At 44.2% G+C, this 19,547-nt stretch overlaps 1 protein-coding gene across 1 annotated transcript; it reads right to left on the bottom strand.

The window, feature by feature from the left end:
- Positions 1-962: 962 nt before the first annotated feature.
- On the bottom strand, positions 963-16,569 carry Nudt7 (nudix hydrolase 7). The gene is given in 8 exon segments (XM_012949007.2): positions 963-1,490; positions 1,492-1,655; positions 5,171-5,329; positions 12,226-12,379; positions 12,967-13,011; positions 14,117-14,243; positions 15,393-15,615; positions 16,534-16,569. Coding segments are annotated over 8 exon segments (1,092 nt in total). The 3' UTR covers positions 963-1,306.
- Positions 16,570-19,547: the final 2,978 nt, after the last annotated feature.

Below are 19,547 nucleotides of genomic sequence, written 5' to 3'. Positions count from 1 at the left end.
AGCCAGCCAGCTGCCTTTCCTGGCAACGGATACTGCTTAGGTAAACTTGGGGAGAAGCCTTATGAATGTCAGAAATTTCAGGAGCTTCCCATGACTGAGTTTTGCTTACTTCCTGCGCCCTGTAAATGTGTTTTCACTGGATTCTTTAATTTCTTCAGTAGTCTCTCTCCAGGAAAAAATGTTTCAATTCAGATATAGCACTTTGAAGTATGATGTTCTATGATTTAGGGTTGAAACAACATTACAACAAAGGGATCCCAAATGCAAATAGTTTATTACTCTGTCCTGTAAGAGACCTTAATGAAGAGCCCAGGTTGGTGCATTGCTTTGCTCCTTAAATTCTTTTTTTCCTTTTTTTAAAAATAAATTTATTTATTTGAGAGAGAGGAAGAGAAAGAGGCAGATAGAGAATGGGCATGCCCGGGCCTCTACCTACTGCAAATGAACTCCAAACACATGCGCCACCTTGTGCATCTGGTTTATGTGGGTACTGGGGAATTGAACCTGGGTCTCTAGGTTTTGCAGGCAAGTGCTTTAACTGCTAAGCCATTTCTCCAGCCCCCTAACATTCTTTTGATTCTGCTGTTCCCCTAGGAAATTTCATTTAACATCAAAGCTGGGTTTTAGGTTAAGTCTACGTTGAGGTCATGGAAGGGAGAAAGAATGGGACCCTGGGGAGGGCTGGCTTCTCTTTTAAATTGGACATGCCCTGCAAGATTAACTGTCACCTACACTGAAATACTATTCTAAAGTGAATCTGAAGTGAATCCCAAGGTCTGTTTAATGGTAAAAGGTCCTAGGGAATAAGAGCTTTTTCTACCTGAGAAGCCACAAACCCCATTTAAACTTCTATGGAGTCAAGGAGGGTAGGTTTTAATGGCCGGCCAGAAGTTTCTGTCACATATAACCATGGATGAAAATTTATATACTGTAAATAGTTTAAAACTAGGATAAATACATGCTTATATAGCCAACAAATTTTTATTAAGTACTTATTAAGTGCCACATATTTCTTCTTAAGTGTGTATGAAAAACATTAGCATATTGTGGGTGGAATTATATGACACTCTATATGTACTACTTTGGTTTTGAAAGACTTTCAGTCTTCCAGATGATAGAAGGCAACTGCAGACAGACAGAGCTTTTACAGTCAGATGGCAAAAACATGCACACTTGCCAAATCTCAAAGCTGGTCCTCTTGTTCTGTGCATTTGCACATGCATGCACACATGGGCACACACACACACACACACACACACACACACATACAAAACTCATAGATGCTTGTGTTTGGATTTTGGTCTCATCATAACTTGCTTGTAGCACACATCTGAAGGAAGGCCTTTTCACAAGATGATATCAGATCATTGAGGTTAAATTCAGTCTCAAAGGAGGGGCTTGTTTCCAAAATAATTAAGGCAACCAGCACAGCCAATTTTGCAGTCATTCCCCTAATTAGGTAATTCGCACCATCTTTAGGGTCTGTGTACAATGACGTGACGGCCAGAGCGCATGAAGTAGTTCTGGTAGTGGACTAGCGGGTGTAGGAAATAGTCTAGAGGCACGAAGAATGCCTCCTTCACTTCATCAGCATTAGGTTGGGCCTGGAAGTTGTGGTCTATGAAGCCCACCACTGGGGTTACCAGTGTCTTCTCCTGAAAGCATAAAATACACAAATTAAGTAGAGCAGTGATACTGTTTCGAGTGTTAAAATCATGCCACTTCTGTGAAAGGAAAGATGAGTTAAAGCCATCATATACCAAGAAGTCAGCAGTGGAGAGGGAATAATTTGTTTCAGAAATGAACTCATGTCCCTGTGTAACAAGGATCGTGTCTGCCCTTCCCAAGGAGAAATCAAGGTGACTCTGAAAATACTGGTGGTGAGTATAAGCTAGTACGATTGTTTGGAATATGCACATGGCAATGTTATTACACTATGATCGCCCTGACTTAGGGATCCTGTTGATATGAACATATTCTTATGACAAATCCCTCCCAGCAAGAAAAGATGCATCATTGGCAAGAGCCTCAAACTCCATGTTGTCACTACCCATTGATGGATACTTAGGGTTAACTAGGTTAGAAATCGTGTGTTCAAATGTCACATAGCCCTTAAAAAGAATGTAGACAGCTATGAAATTGTATCAATAGAAATATGATATAATTTAGCTATGGCACATTTCCATTTATAATAAAATTCTCTCTCTATATGTGTGTGTGTGTGTGTGTGTGTGTGTGTGTGTATGTGTGTATACCTTATATATGTGTGTGTATAACTTATATATGTCTATAGATATGTATACCTTATATATATATATATATGTGTGTGTGTGTGTGTGTGTGTCTATGTTTGTGTGCATGTATACCTTATATATATCTAACTGCCAATAAGCTAATTTTTCATAACATATATGCTTATATTATAAAGAGATATTTCTATTTATGATCCAAAATACTTTTAAGTGAATCTGGGTTCTGCTGGATGGCATTCCTTTAGTTTCTCCTGGGAATCCTGATAGGGCCAGGGCTGTGCCTAGGTGTGACCCCTAATCAGAGAGTGAGAAGACTTAGGAGGTCCTGGGGCATTCCCACAGAAACAAGGTAAGAATAGGGAGGCAGGTGCACTGTGAGGTTGGGACCTAGAGGGTGTTAAGCAGGTATTTGGAACTTTCTCATGGGAAGGGTACAGCCAAAGGATGAATGGAGGCCACAGAGATCATTAACCATGTTGAGAGTGAAAGTCAACACCTAGAGAAAGACAGGGGACAATGGGGACACAGACCTTAGAATCAGGACCTAGACTATGGCAAGAAATATGAGATCATAGGTCACCTGAGGGCCTCAGCTATGACTGGTCCTGGGAAAAGGCTCAGTCTCTGGGGTCTGAAGGTTTCCAAGCATGGCATTTGAGCTGAGGACTCAGTCAAGCAATTATGTATGGAAGCAAGGTGAGGCAAAACTGGTGAGGGACTGAGGAGGGGAAACAAGATGGATTAGGAAAGACAGCAGCTGGGATGGGTGGGGAATTTGCTCCAAGTGCAGACAGGTGTGCTTTCAGGATCATCTGCCTTGCTGGAAATAAGTTCAAGTGCTTATGGCATTCTGTGCAGGACAGGCAAACAGACAGAAAGCTTTGGTTATCCAAGGGCATCAGTCCTGTACAGAAGCTTCTAGGGGAGAGGGATGGATGGATGGGTCTTCAAAGAGCCCTGACAGGGTATTTCAGAGTATGTTCCAAAAACAATGCATAGGACAATCAACCATGGTCTAGAACTTCTAATAATGTGAGTAGAAATAAACCCTCCTCCTCTAAGCTTCTAGCTCAGGTGTCTGAGTGGTAGAAAGCTGACCACTGTGGCCTGAGCATGCTGTTCTTCCCCATCCACCCACTGACACACCTCAGCAGCTCTTGTGGACCCTGGGATGACTCACTGTGAGGACATTTAACCACTGAGACTCAAGGAGTCTATAGGGTCCAGAAGAAATCCCCTGAAATGTGCTGAGGATTTTTAGAAATCAACTGAAAAGAGTTCTCATTAGGAAACCCAAGTGGAGAGGAAACAGCTGTGGCATTTCTCTCTTTGTCTCTATCACTGTGTCTGTCTCTGCAACACTCTGTCTCTTTGTCTCTCTCTCTCTCACATACACACATACATGACACATGCATACACACTTGTGCACACACATACTATTAGTTAGATTTTGTGAATTGGGCTGCTAGCCTCTTTCATGCTAGACTTCTTTTGAGTCTAATCTTCCTATGTTTGAATGGTCTCAGTTGAGACACATGTTTTGGCATCACTGATCCTTGCAAAACAATACCATCAAGACTTTAAGTCAAATGGAACATAAAAGATATTTAACACATTGGTTTTCTAATTGTTAGGCATCAATGGAACTATTATTTTGATATAAACTTTGCCTGATACATACATAACATATTAAGATGATCGTACCTACCTATTATTTTGTGTGGAGGACATTTCACCATTGAGGCCGCCCTCCCTGAAACCATGGTACCAGTTTAACCAAGAGGAACTCAAATTTAAGGACATTTTCCAAAATGCCATACCAGTATACCTTGAAACCATAGGTCATGATAAGTATATGAAACTGTCATGGACACAAGGACTAAGGAGTTGTGACAACCAAATACAACATGGTATGGGATGAGATTGAAGACAGAAAGGAAAATATGAATAAGAAAACTAGTACAGGACAAATGTAACAAAAGTAACCTACTAGCATTGGTTTCTAGTTGTGACAAATGAGCTCCAGTGAAGTCAGACATCAACCATAGGAGACATTGGGCGAGGGCACACAGTAACAGAAGGCCATAAATCTGCCACCATTTTAGACCTGAAGCTAATGGTTTACCTCACAACCTCTATACTGGTCGGGCAATGGCATTATCCATGTTGAAATTCATGACATTGACTCCTGGTGTTCATTAGTACAAAAACGAGGTCTGGGGAAACCCCAGCAAGTAAAATGTATCATCAATTCCAGGACTCTATATTTGATCCTGTGGCCTCCATACACGTGTGTGCACACTTGGATAGCAGCATTATTCAATCAGCAGAAACGCTGTGATATGAAATTAAAAGGGTGGCAATGTCCAGTTGTGATCTGTACCATCAAGACAGTCCTGGCTCATACAGAAGTGCACTTACGAATAGTGTCAGAGTTTATGTATTCCCAGTTATCTCAAGATGTCACTCCAGTTCTGTGACAGTGTCTGCTTGATTCAGGATATGGACCCAAGTGAGTAGCGTTAGGGTCAAAATAATTCATTAGCTCCCTAGAAGGTGATGATGTGTGATATACTAAAAAAAAAAAAAAAAGACTGTTACTCTTCCACTGATACATCAAAATAAATGCCTGCTGGAGAAAAGTAAACATGGCTTGAATATTAACAAAGTGACTGACTCATCTTCAGGGTTCCACAATACCCAGTCTGAAAATCACTGAGGTAGTCACCCCATTTTTTTGAGATAGAGAACAAGAGGCTTGCCCATGGCTGTTGGCCTCATGAGGGACAAAGACCCTAAAAGGACCCAATTCCTTGACTGGATGGACAGTGATTTTTTAGGGTCACATTTGAACAAAGGTAGAATCCAGAAAACCGCAGATACCCTGGGAGCTCAGGAGGGTGCATAGCAATCCTTACATCAAGCATAAATGGCACCAGACGGCAGATGACCTCCACTTGGTGAGGTTGCAACCCCACCTCCTCCTGGGCTTCCCGGAGAGCAGTGACGACATCATCCACGTCTCCAGGTTCCCTCCTCCCTCCAGGAAAGCAGACTTCTCCAGGTGATCTTCTCAGCTGGGGATTGAAAGGATTGAAAAGGTATGATTTCCAAGTGGAAACCATTTAGTTCGACAAATATTGATTCAAATTCTATTGTGTAGCAAAGCCCATTTGTTTTACCCTGGAGCAAACAGACACACATACAGAGATTGATATTGATGGAGGAAAAAGCTGGAAGCAAGGATGATATATGGACAATATTATACTACTATTACTAGATCATTTTGTTAAGTCCTTTCTGATCTTCACTGTGTTCAGGGCATATACCAAGATTTTTACATAAGCTTTCACTTTATTTATTGTTTTTTGAGACAGGATCTCATGTAGCTTAGGCTGGCCTCAAACTCACTAGGTAGCCAATGATGGCCTTGAATTTCTGATCTACCTCCCAAATGCTGAGATTATAGGTATGTGCCAGGGCACCTGGTTTATGCAGTTTTGGGACCCAAATTCAAAGCTTTGTGTATACTAGGCAGGTGTGTATGCTAGAGCAACTGAGCTACATCCCCAGCCCAACAAGCTATTATTTTCTTAGTATTTGGTGTGTGTGGTGTGCATGCATGTATATGTGCATGCCTGTGGAAGACCAAAGGACAACTGTGGGTGTCATTTTTCATTGACTTCTTTTATGAGACAAGGGTTTTCAGTGGACTGGAATTTGCTATGAAGGCTAGACTGACTGGGCAGTGAGCCCATTGTGATCTGCCTGTCTTCCCTCTCCAGCACTTATAAGTGTACTGCCATACCCAGTTCCTTGAGTTCTGGAGGCTGAGTTAATGTTTTCATAGCAAACACTTTACTAAAGGAGCCATCTCCCTAGTCCCTAAAATGTTTTTAACAAAGTTAAATTCATGTAAATTTAATCAATTTAAAGTTAACAATTCTCTAACATTAGGCACATTTACAGTATTGTACAACTGTCCCATTATCTACCTTCAGAATATTTTCATTACCCCCAAAAGAAACCACATAGTCATTGAATATTCCCTCCTATCCCTGGTGCCATCTCTGTAGAGTTACATAGTTAGTTTGTACATTTCATGTCAAAGGAATCACATGGTATGTGACCTTCCATGTCTCTCGCTTACTATCATGTGTCAAGGTTTTTCCATGTTGCACTGTGGGCTCCTTTATGGATGAATTCTTTTCTTTTAGTGGTTCACAAACTATATCCCTTTCTGTTCACTGACATACAAAGGAGCTACATTATATTACTGTCATTTCTACTTTTAGTGAAGGAAACTAAGACTCATGTTAAATTACCTGACTTTATACAAGGAACTGGACTATAAGTCAGAGTTTAATTCTAATGGTTGTGTTCTTTATCAGCACACGAGATATTTACTAAGAGTTTGTTAAAACACAGAAAACTATGCTCACTGGAGTTGTTAGCATTGTGTTGATACTTTTATGCATTTTTACCCATATTCTGGATTTCATTCTTTCCCTGCTTCAGGAGAACTTTAACAGGGTCTCCATTTGCAGAAGCTTGGACATATCCCCCTTCCTCACCTCTGAGAGACACAATCCCTCCCCTTTCTCTTTTCTGCAAGACCAAACTTCTCAGCAAACTGATTTGTTTTTATTTCACCCACGCATGTACAGTGACCACTGTCCTCCCCAGTGATCTGCAAGTGGAGAACTGACTCAGCAAGGCTCCCAGGTCTGCCTCTTGCCAATTGTGTATAATGGTCATGGCCATGTGCCCCTCTAGGGCAGTGATGAGCTGTGACTGAAGCACATGGGACTGTGCCTGGCCTGTGGCCAATACTGCAGGGCAAGAACTCTAAATATCAGTTCTCCATGTTTAGAGTGAAACCAAGAGGTCATGTTAGCATCTTTAGCACCTGGTTTGACAAAAGTGGGTAATGACAAACCAGATGCTTGCTCTGAAAGGAAAGTCTGTGTTCTCCCCCAAGCCCCTATGCTAAAATTTTCATAGCCAAGTTGATGATATGTGAGGTAGGGCTCTTAGAGGTGAATATGTCATGGAACAAGGCCCTTGTCAGTGACATTATTGCCTGTATAAAGGAAGGTCAAGAGAAACCCTCCATCCCTTCTTCCCTGAGGTCACAGGGAAAAGTGGCGATTTATGAATTAGGAAGGAGGCCTTCACTAGACACGGACTCCACAGACACCTTGATTTTGAATTTCCCAGCCTCCAGAACTATGAGAAATAACCTAATGTTAATTATAAAACACCCGGCATAAAGGTGTGTGTGTGTGCGTGCACACCTGCACACACACTCATGTGTCCAGGCACACATGCACGCATTATGCATGCGTATGGAGGCCAGAGGACAATCTTGGGCATCGATACTGAGTGCTCACCTTTTGTGAGGCATTGCTTCTAATTGGCTTAGAGCTTGCCATGTAGTCTAGACTGGCTGTACAGAAGCCCCAGAAATCTTCCTGTCTCCACCTCCCCAGTACTGGGATTGCAGGCACATACCACCGTGTCCAGCTCTTTTTTTTTGGCGGGGGGGGGGTGGTTTCGAGGTAGGGTCTCACTCCGGTCCAGGCTGACCCGGAATTCACTACGTATTCTCAGGGTGGCCTTGAACTCACAGTGATCCTCCCACCTCTGCCTCCCGAGTGCTGGGATTAAAGGCGTGTGCCACCATGCCCGGCTATGTCCAGCTTTTTTATGTGGGTTCTTTGGTGGATTAAATCCAGGTCTTCATGCTTACACACCAAGCACTTTATTGATGAGCTGTCTCCCCAACCCCAGGGTAAGGTATTTTATTACAGCAGTTTGAAAAGACCAAGACAAAGCTACTATAAACTTTTCTGCCTGTAGCTGATAGCCCCACTTAGACAAGCCCTTTTATTTATTTATTTTATTTCATATACTGAGGATTGAGCCCAGGGCTTTGCACATTCGAGGCAAGCGCTCTGCCATGGAGCTATATCTCCAGTCTGGGCAAGCTTTTAAAAACAAAATGTTGTGAAGTTCCTCTCTGCTGTCAGCACAGAGTTCTGCAGGAGCTGCGTCAGCAGCGCTGGCTCTGCACACCTCTGTATCAATGACCCTCGCTAGCAGGGAAGGAAGACTGATGGGCACATGTCCACCGCTGTGGACACTCTTCCCCTACTCAAGGTGTGTCTCACACAATGCACAAAAGCAGAGCAAGTGTAACATTACTTCTGGAGTGTGCTTTAATATTTTGTGCTTTATTATTGTGTGCATTCTCCTCCAAGGCAGCTGGTGGCCAGGCACTCACAAGGATAGACCTGAGGCTGGAGAGGGCCTAGATGGTTAAGTGTGCTCCCTGGGCAAGCATGAGGGCCCAGAAGAGCCTAAGACCATGGAGTTCCCATGTAGAACGCCGGGGCATGGCCATGAACATCTGTAACTCCAGTCCTGCCAGGGAGCAGAGGTCTAGCAATGTCTGTAGCTCACACACACACACACACACACAAGTCAATGAGTGCATAGGACGCCACAAGGGCACACACAACCTGTATACACCACACTTACACTGTAGACACACACAAGCAAAAAATAAAACAAACAGAAGTGGTTAAAAGTTTGTTAAAAAGACTTATATCATATCAATTCAATTCTTTTAAATATATTTTAGTTATTTGAGAGAAAGAGAGAGAACAGGCACGGCAGGGCCTCCAGCCACTGCAAACAAACTCCAGATGCATGCGCCCCCTTGTGCACCTGGCTTATGTGGGTCCTGGAGAGTCGAACCGGGATCCTTTGTTTTTGTAGGCAAATGCCTTAACCGCTAAGCCATCTCTCCAGCACCAACTCAATTTTTTTATACTCCACTTCTAATTTAATGGGGAATGAGAGAGCTTACTGAGAACTCTGCTCTTAAGAAAATATTCTGGTATTTTGCATAAAGCAGATGCATTTCTAAAACCAACTTGTCACAAACTGTCAGGACTGAAAATGATTCTACCCAGGTACAGAAACTCAGTCATTTCTTTTTTCCTGAAAAGAGTATAAAAGTTTTATTAAACAATACCTTACTAGCCAAGGTTACAGTGTAATTTCCACAGACCCCAATCTATATTTTGTTCTCATATTTCTTCTTGCTATTTTAAATCCCAGAGTGAGTAAACAGAGGGGGAAGTTGGGAAAGAAGAGAAAGGACAAAAGGAAGGGAGGACAAAGATACAATGGCAGGGCACAGTAGCACAAGGCTGTGTACCAGGGGACTTTGAAGGTCTCAAGGTTGATGCCAATGTGCATAATGGGTGAGGGGCTTGTTGGTTCTCTACTGGGCACCAGGGCTCTAGGTGCCTGAAATGTGTCCCTTGGACTGAAGAGATAGCTCAGTGGTTAAGAACATGCTCTGTGCAAGTATGAAGCCCTGAGTGGCCTGAGAGACTGCTGGAGTTCAATCCTCAGGACTCATGTAGACACCTGGGCATAGTCACACACTTCTGAAATCTCAGTCCTGTGTAGAACAGAGACTGGAAATCACTGGAGCATGGGCACACATGCATGCACACACACACACACACACATACACACATGGGGTCATTTAACCATGGAGGATCAAATAAGAAGAGAAGCAAAAGGAGAGCACACATCAGGAAGCACTTTCCAGGAGCACCCTGAGCACACCAGTGCTGGACAAACTCTATAACCCTCCTGCAGACTTCACTCAGGGCAGCTTGCAGCCCTGATCAGGGATAAGAAAACTAAATCCTAGGGACATTAAAAAACACTCCAAAGCCAGTCCTAGCAGCACAGGCCTGTCATCCTAGCTTCCCAGGAAGCTAAGGCAGAAGGATTTCAAATTCAAGGCCTGCCAGTGCTGTAGAATACGTTCATGGCTAGCTTGAGGAACTTAGTACCTCTAAATAAAAAGTAAAAGCAGGGCTGGAGAGATGGCTTAGCAGTTAAGGTGCTTGACTGTGAAGTTTGAGGACTTATGTTCGGTTCTCCAGGTCCCATGCAAACCAGACACACAGTGACGCAACGCACAAGATCACACATGCACAGAAGGGGGCACATGCATCTGGAGCTCAATTGCAGTAGCTAGAGGCCCTGGCATTCCAAGTCTCTCTCTCTCTCTCTCACACACACACACACATACACACATACTCGCTCTCTCACATGGAAAAAAAAAAGCTCAGTTGTTGGGCTTGCCTCAAAAATAAATAAATAAATAAATAAATAAATAAATAAATAAATAAATAAGTGGGCTGGGGATGCATCTCAGTGGTGCAGAGCTCACCTAGCATGCACAAGATCCTGGACTCAATCCCCAACACCAGCTGTTGAAGCATCCCCTTTGATTCCCACAACCAGAGAAAACTTACAATCAGACTAAGGGCAATTTAATTTTTTTTTATTTTCTAAAACTGATGGACCTAAATAATCATCAGGCCAAGTGGTTGTAGCTGCAACAAGAGCTCAGATTCCACTGACCTGTTTTAGTTTTACCCAGAGTTTATTGTTTGAGAATTCAAAAACACATTTAAGCTCTTTACCTGTCCTTGTAAGCAGTGTAAGCAGACTTTGGAATAGACCCCAGTTTCCTGGTTCCAGTTGTATCTCCCTTGGAGACCTGGATTTCCATTACTGCATAGGTTTGGGTCAGCATTACTGGGCCGAGAGGAAACAGAATCCCCTATGTCAGTGCAGCCCCAAGTCCACTGAACTTGGCTAACTAGCTTAATCTTCAGGTTTGCCCTCCCCCCCTACACATATAAATTTCTGCTTAAAAGACCATGTTCCTGACCCATTTCTTTTCATTCTTGGATAACCTTGAAATAGCCAGTTCCCAGCTCTCCCTGGAAAAGAAAGGTGACCACATCCAGAGATGCAGGAAAGCCAGCAGCACCCAGCTCATCCAAGGCTTAAAGTGAAATGGTTCAGAATGTCTGCCACTTGACTCCAACAATGCCAGACAACATGAAGGAGGCCTAGCCTTAGAGGCCTTTCATGTGTCACCCTGTACAGTTCTCACAGTGGCCCTAAGATGCAGGGACTAATTCTGTGAAGATAGTGAACCACAGGGTTGGAGAGATGGCTTAGCGGTTAAGCGCTTGCCTGTGAAGCCTAAGGACCCCGGTTCGAGGCTCGGTTCCCCAGGTCCCACGTTAGCCAGATGCACAAGGGGGCACACGCGTCTGGAGTTCGTTTGCAGAGGCTGGAAGCCCTGGCGCACCCATTCTCTCTCTCTCCCTCTATCTGTCTTTCTCTCTGTGTCTGTCGCTCTCAAATAAATAAAATGAAAATTTTAAAAACATAAAGATAGTGAACCACAGACAGGGCCAAGAAATAGGACAATTTCATAGCTGGTGAGGACAGAACCTGCATTCAACATGCGCAACTGTTTTCTGGGCTGAGGCTATTAACTTTGCTCCATAGTATACCTGGGATGGATTAGTCTGAACCAGCTGCTCTTGGTGGCTATGTCTGGAGACCTGTGTGTTCATCACACAGATTGGGTGTTTCTGTCTTCTAGTGTGTGGAGGCCAATGATGCAGCTAAACATCCTACCAGGCTCAGGACCACCTCAAAGTGATTTTCCAGTGTGCAAAACAGTTGGTTAAGCACTGATGATAAGTGCCTCTGGTCGAAAAGTATCTTCAGTTACTTGTATGCTAAAGTTCTTATTTTCTTTCACACCCTAAAACCTCTCAAAGAATTGTTTGCAAATCAAGTGTGGTGACACATGCCTGTAATTCAAGCACTAGGATGGGGGATTGTTGGAAGCTAGCCTGAACTACAGAGCAAAATCTTATCTCAAAAGTAAACACACACTCACACCACCATCACCACCACCACTACCACCATCATCCTGTGACTTCTCATACCCCTCCAACATCCTGATTTCAAAGTCCACTTGAGAATAAGGGCCTCAAAATGTGGGCAAAATGACAAAGCTTTGTTTCCCAATGTCCTGAGAATACACAGAAAGGGTCTTTCGTGCACCTACCTTGTCTGAGCGGACGGTCAGCAGCAGGCAGAGTGTGCCCTCCTTCTCTACCAATGGCAGAAGGACCGAGTACTTGTGCGTGCTTAGGTGGGAGTACCTGGTCCCTACATCAAACCTTCTCAAACGGGCCTTAGCGTCATCTACCATATTGTTTCTAAAATGGAAGCAAACCAAACAACTGTATTAACCAAAGAAATGGCAAAAAGCTCCAGCCTGCCCTTGTGTCTGGTCTCTGTGTAGCTGGGGCTCACCATTTCTCAGTCTCAGTGTAGTTTTCATTAACAAGGCAGAAACAGCAGCACTTAAAGTGCATGATGTTGGCAAGACTGAATGAGGTAACAAAATATATTTATGAACTCATATATCTGTATATATGATTTCACTTAGAAACTCAAACTTAAATTTAAACTAATTTAGTTGAAGAAGAGGGAGAGACAGAGAGAGAAAGAGAGGGAGAATATGAATGGGTGTGCCAGGGCTTTCGGCCTCTGCAAATAAACTCCCGATATAAGTGCCACCTTATGCATCTAGGTTATTTGGGTCCTGGGTACTCAAACCTGGGTCCTTTGGCCTTACAGGCAATTGCCTTAACCACTGAGCAATATCCCCAGCCCATAACTAAATTTTAAAATTCAACTATAAGTGAGGCATTGTAGTGCATGTCCTAATCTTAGCGCTTAGAAAGTGAAGGCAGAAGGATCAGTTACGTGTAAGACACTGTGAGCAGCTCTTCTTACTCACGTATGCTTCCTGTGAGTGGACAGCCTAATCAGGTCACCGAGGTCACTGGGCAAAAAGCACAGCTTAAGATCAGTCAGAATTTCTAAACAGTGCTTGTATATCAGCTACCTGTGCTTTCCAGGCCAAAGGTACACCCAGGCAGAGGAAACCTAGTTACATTGCTGTAAGCTGGCAGGTCACATAATGGTAAGATTAACTTTAGGGCAAGTAATAGGTGAGGAATTTAGCATCTCACAGCTACAATATCAGAAAAGTTACGTGTAAGACCCATAAAAAATAGCTCTTTCCATAGTTCTTTCCCACATTTCATTCTTATAATTCTTATAATTCATTTCCACAGTTCATCCCCACAAAAAAGTAAATTTTTTTCCAATAATGTAACAATTGAACCTTGATATTCATAATCAAGCTAGGTCCAGTTATAAATTCCAGAAATTTGGAAGGCAAAGGCTAGAAGACTACAGTTTCAAAGCCTGGATGAGTTACAGAGTGAGTTTAATACCAGCTTGGGCAAATAAAAAGTAAAATGAGAGCTGGAGATGTAGTAACTATTTGCTTAGCATGGGAGGCCTTGGGTTCAATCTAACCAAAAAAAAAAAAAAAAAAATCCACAATTATATGCAGAGAAAACAGGTTTGCCAAAAGTCATTGTAAGGTTCACTTCCACCTGGTTCTTCTGTCCTGTTACCAAATCCTTAAATCTTGTAACAGTGCTTTCTAAACTCCAATGGCCACAAGCTCCTTACAACAGACTGTTGGGCTCACTTCCTGAATACGATTTTGGGGGATGAGGCCTGAGAATTAGCATTTTATCTAACTCCCAAGTAAGTGTTGAAGCAGCACCCCAGGAGAACAAACTTTGGGAACCTTTAGTGATAACATGCCAATATTTGGATCTATAACCATGAATGGGACCGTTTTCATGTTGATCCGTATGGGACCTTTTGACAGGTGTGCTTTGTTGCTGGCTAGTGCAGTAGGTTGAATAGAGCTCTCTATTCATGCCCAACACCTAAAAAGCTAACTTTATTCCAATATAGTATCTTTGCAAATTTATGTAGCTAAGAGTCTTCAGACAACCCTACAGAGAGCTCCAAATCCAACAACAGCTATCCTTACAGGAAGAAAGGAGGATGGGGGACACACATACACAGTGAAGGTGCAGGCAGGGATGTTGTCACAGACCAACGGTAACCAGAGGCTGGGAGAGTCCAGCAGGCACCCCCCTGAGACTTCCAAGTGTGGCTCTCCTGATACTTTGATTTTGGACTTCTGGCCTTCTTACCCAGGAGACAAAAAGTTTAGCCCACCCAGTTTGTGGGACTTCTTGATAGGCACCCTAGGAAGTGGACACTTTGGTTTGCATTCAGGATGACTGTAATGCAAAGGGAGCAAAAGCACATGTTTAAGTCAGCCAGACATGGTGGCTCACACCCGGAATTCCAACATCTGGGGTGCTGAGGTCAGCCTGGACTGCAGAGGGAATTCCAAGCCAGCCTGAGCAATAGGGGAAGATCTTGTCTCAGCAACAACAACAACAAAAAGGACTGAAATGCCCCCTTCCCTTTGGGCCTCACCTGTAACATGCTCTAGGGTGTCCATGAAGATTAAAGACCACTAACCACACAGGGGCTGGCAGTCGTTGCTGCTCAATGGATGGTAACTAACCACTGGTATAATGACCCCTTTTGAAAAGTCATTGTTTGGAGATGTTTGCTTATTTATTTATTTCTTTATTTTGCCTTTTTCCGTGGAAAGATGCTCCATTAGTGTGGCTGGGTAATATCAATGGATTTCAAACTTCACCGAATGTCCTGGAATCACTCATTGCTGTCAAAGGTCGTACCTGACACCCACAAGCCTCTGTCAGAAAAGGCACTTAGTCAGCTCAATGAGAGAATAGAATAGATTCTACCCAGGATAGCTTCTAAGACGAGGTGGTGGGGGGAGGGGTTGAAGAACTGACTAGGGGCATTAACAGAAACACAACTGTGCCTCAAATCACCACCAAAACATGAACAGTTCTGGGCGAGGCGAGGCCCATTCTGACAGCCGGGCAGGTAAAGACAAGATCGCAGGAGCCCAGGCTCAGAAGAGTGGCTTACATAAGAACCAGGCACGAGTGGAAGTAACCCTTCACCTGAACCCAGCCTGCCTGGTGAGGGGCGGTCCCACCACCAAGGAGTCCTGCGGGTCAGCCGTGGAGACCCAGTTTCACGATGCCTGGCACAGGCTGGGAAGTGGGAAGCCTCGTGCCCTCCAGGGCTGAGGCCAGGCCTGGGCGTTCGTCAACCTTGTGGGCTCAAGCCTGAAAAGTTTCCGGGACAACGCAGGCAGCCCAGCAGGGAGTGCGCCGAGGAACCGGGGCTGCGGGGTGGACAGCGGGTGAGGCCAGGCTAGGGTGCCCGGGGTCCCGGAAGCGTTACCTGACAGGCTCCTACAGTCCGTGCAGTCGCAGCGTTGGCGCAGGACAGGGTCTGCTTCCCGCAGAGACACCGGAAGCGAGCCCGCGGAGGGCACCCGCGGGCAGCCCGGGAGCAGGGCGGGGCCGGGCGGCGCGCGGAGGGACGCTCCGCCCGCGGAGGGGCGGGATCGGGACTTGCCACCCGCGCAGGCAAAGCCGTTTGAGGACTGGCTGCTTGAGCTTCCCTGAAAGTAAGGGGCTTATGCGCAATTGTCCATCTAACAACTGTGAAGATTGTTTTTAAGTGAAGATTCATAGTAGAGGCTAGGAAGCTGGAAAGGGGCTATGAAGAAAGTGGAAGGGATAGTAGACATCTAAGTAGAGGGGTAGAATACTGGGTCTAAGTGGGGCCCGGGAGGGGATGGAAGGGAAGAGGGGTTGGACAGAGGCTTAGTAGAATTTCAGATGTGATGAATAAGCCACATGCAAACTTATTTCTACTCTAGCTAATAATATATATTTTTAAAAAGTTAGGGCAGAAGTAACCTATGGAGATGAATAATATTGTGCCCACAAGCCATAAACTATTAGAAAAATTTCAGTGGCAGGGGTGGGATACCTTCCAGAGAGTTGTTGGCCATGGTGACCCCTAAAACATTACAGACTATTGCCGAGGCTCTTGGTTCTCCACTAGAACTAGAGGGTAAGACTCTACTGCTGACGAGTTCTCATGCTTGGACTGCAGGTCACGGAGAAATCAAGCTGGAGCTGCTCCTCCCTGTGGACCAGCTGTCAGGATGCTGGGAAGAACTGCCCAGCATGCAGCCTTTGGGAGGAGAGAAGTCGTCAACGGTGTTAACCAGCAGTGGAACCTGCAAGCCTTATGGCTGGCATGTCGGTTATGGGGAAACCAACTGCTCTCAGATTGGATTTAGAGCCTACTCCACAGGAAGGAATTCATGCCTGGGACTGAAAACCTAGTCAAATGCCTAAGCCTGGGGAGGTCATAAACTACTATTGTCTGGCTAAATACATATATTATACCCACCCAACTGCCCTTTAAGCACTTATGTTTATGTTTATATATTAAGTTACTCTCACTTTTGCTTAGAGAAACTTCTCTTTTCAGATGGCAGTGACCACTTGGGTGACTCCAAACTCACCGTAGTGCTGAGAAGAAGTGACAGTGGAGTGTTCATCGCTAAGTAAGACACCTCTATCACAACCTCCACGACTCAGGGATTATTGTGGAAAAGATGGCAGAAAGAGTGTAAGAACCGAAGGAAGGGTATGACTGCTAACAATGCTGTCTTTCAGATACAAAGTGAACTTGCTTGATATTCATGAACTCACAGTGGCTGATGCTATCTACACAAGACCTGCATAATAGGAGGCAAAAAAAAAAAAAAAAAGGAAAGAAACGAAAAGAAAAAATGATGACCTCAAAACATAAGAGAGAGTAGTTGGAAAAACAAAAAACAAGGGATTTGGTGGAGGGGAGATTTGGGAGAAGGAGAAAAAGGAGTGGTGGGAGATTATGATCAGGGTACATTGTCTGTATTTCTGGAGGTTGTCAATAAGAAGTTTTTTAAGGTTTGTTTTTTTTTTTTTAAATAAAACACCACCTGGATAATCCATGTTTAAAAACAAAAAAGTGAAGATTCAAGATAGGCCCAGTGGCACATGCTATAATCCCGGCATCCTGGGAAGCTGAGGTAGGACAATTGCTACGAGTTCAATGCCAGGCCCCAGTGCAGATGCATGGAGACACCTTGTTTGAAACCCTTCTCCCCACCAGAAAAAGGAAGAAGATGTCATGGTGGTAGGTTGAGAATTCCATCAGTTACAACTCCTGCCGCCAGGCAATAAAGGTAGCCGAGCTTCTCATCAGAAGCTCATCAGGGGCATCAGACATGATCAACTACATTCACTGGAGTCAGATCCCATAGCCGGTGAAAGACCCATGGATCTTGTAGTCAAAGGGGAGAGCCATGAGTCAGCAGTATAGAGAATGAAGTATGTTAATCTTTGGGGCTCTTAAGAAAGAGGTATGTGTCTGAATTGGGAAGCAAAGGCTTAGGGAAGGGAAAAGAAGGCAAAGGAAGCCAGACTCCTTAACAAAGCAGCAGCTGTCAAAGTGGTTTCTCACAGCAATGCCAGCTTTGCTGGAGTCCTACAACACATAGCTTCTCTGCCCTGAGTCAGACCAGCTGAGTCAGAGGCTGGCGGCAGGTCCCACAACTGGGCCACTGTAATGATGTCTACACCAGGCTCTCAGGGATGTGTGAAAGGCACTAGCGGACAGGCAGGATCTGAGAGAGTTCAAGAAGAGGAAAAACCTCCTGCATCCACCTCAGACAGGGCTGGAGAAGATAATTTGTATAATTTCGTGGGAGCTGAGACTTAGAGATTAGGGCATAGGGGATTTCCCCATCCACTACAGGCACACTGTCTAAAATATAATGCTTTAACTATAATTCTCTTGCAGTCAGAACAACAAGCATGTGAAACTGGATTATGCTCATCTTTATTTCAGGACAGTAAAAAATATACTTTTTTTTTCTCTATTTTTTAATGGAAGAATGGGTCCACAGAAATAAAAGTACTTTGGACCAATGAAAGTCACTTGGTAGCTTTGGGGAAGCAACAGTAAGGCCACAGTTCCCAATATCTTAAAAGGCTTTAAACCAGCCCTCAGTGTTTACTGGGGCAGGATCAGGAGAGCATCACAATCAAGAGCTATGTGACAACCTAGTAGTACTGATGGTGGCACTCAATTTAAATTAGTGCACTAAATCTTCAGAGCAACTACGAGTAGAGTTATGGATAAGCAGTACTGCTATCCTTTCTCTCCAGATTAGTAACGCAAAAACAGGTGCTTAAGGTCACAGGGCTCCAGTTCAAGTCTGTGTCATTCTGGCCTCTGAGCCAATGAGCTTCATTCAGTACACTGCCCAGCAGCAGCTAGCCCATGAATTAGGTGTGACTGATTATCAGTGAGAAGGCAATAAATGAACCCCTCATCCAACATGCAGTGCAAAGCTACTTGTGCTAGGTAGGCATAGAGTGATGACTAAGCCATGACACCTTGACCTTGAAGGCCTCTTAGTTGGATGGACTGACAAGAGCCCTAACTCACAGCTCTCATAATTCACAGTGTGTCCTTGCCTGTGAGTAGAAGGGAAGGGAGAATGGTTCAGAAGGTTGAATTGGAAGGTAAAAATCATTGCTTGAGGACTTGTTTTCTCTTCTTCAGACACCCTGTGACTGACTGTTCATAGGTGAAGCTGAGCAAACTGAGGTCACAATGGACTGGCACTGTGCACATGCAGTAAGGAAATGATGAAGCTGGGTGCTGATCCCATCCAGTGAACCGTGAGGCGAAGGCACAACAGAAGCAAGCTGCGCAGGAGTCTTGGTCAGAGGAGCAGGTTGTTCAGTAGTAGGTTGTTCAGTAGAACTGGAATACAAGAAGTTGTTTTCTTCCCCAGAATAGAGCCCTGGAAGTAGATGAAGAGGCCTCAGAATCCACCCCAAGATCGGGGCTGATCTTCATTAGGGAAGAGAACCAAAATATCTGGGTTTAAGGTAGAGCTCAGTGCCTGCAAGATTAGAACATTGATTTGTAGTGGGGAGACCCTAAAGGTAGCCAGGAGCTCTTCTAAAAGTCTAGGGTAGGCACAAGCAACCAGAAAAGATGTTTTCACATTTTCTGGAGAAGCCCCATAGTGTTGGCATTAGAATGTCTGAGTGTGGAAGGCATTGGGATAGCCTTCATGCAAAAGACAGCACTCTAATATGCTCAGGGCTATCTGAGGCTATATGCATGATTCCTGTTCTCTTCCAAGTATGGATATCCTGCTATCAAACACTCAGCGTTTATGGTTTTGGAAAGGCTATAAACAAAAGCACAAGGAAGCAATAGTATTATATATATGAAATGTATTGTGATAGAAGTGTGTGTGTTGTGTGTGTGTGCGTGCGCGCACACGTGTGTGTATAGCCACCTGCAGGATAACAGAGCTTCAAGGTTAAGTGGAAGTATCTTTTATGAGCAATGGCTTCTCTTGGTAGCCCTGCACAGATTTGTTGGTAGTAACACAATTCTGGAAGACGTCTCAAAGAGAAGCATCCCTCTAAGAAGGCCAAGCTGCCCCAAAGTCATCCCCCCACAGTT

The sequence above is a fragment of the Jaculus jaculus genome, chromosome 1 (assembly GCF_020740685.1).
Source record: "Jaculus jaculus isolate mJacJac1 chromosome 1, mJacJac1.mat.Y.cur, whole genome shotgun sequence".
NCBI classification, from domain to species: Eukaryota; Metazoa; Chordata; class Mammalia; order Rodentia; family Dipodidae; genus Jaculus; species Jaculus jaculus.
The sequence above is the reverse complement of the archived record's forward strand: the minus strand, read 5'-3'. Positions and strand labels throughout refer to the sequence as shown.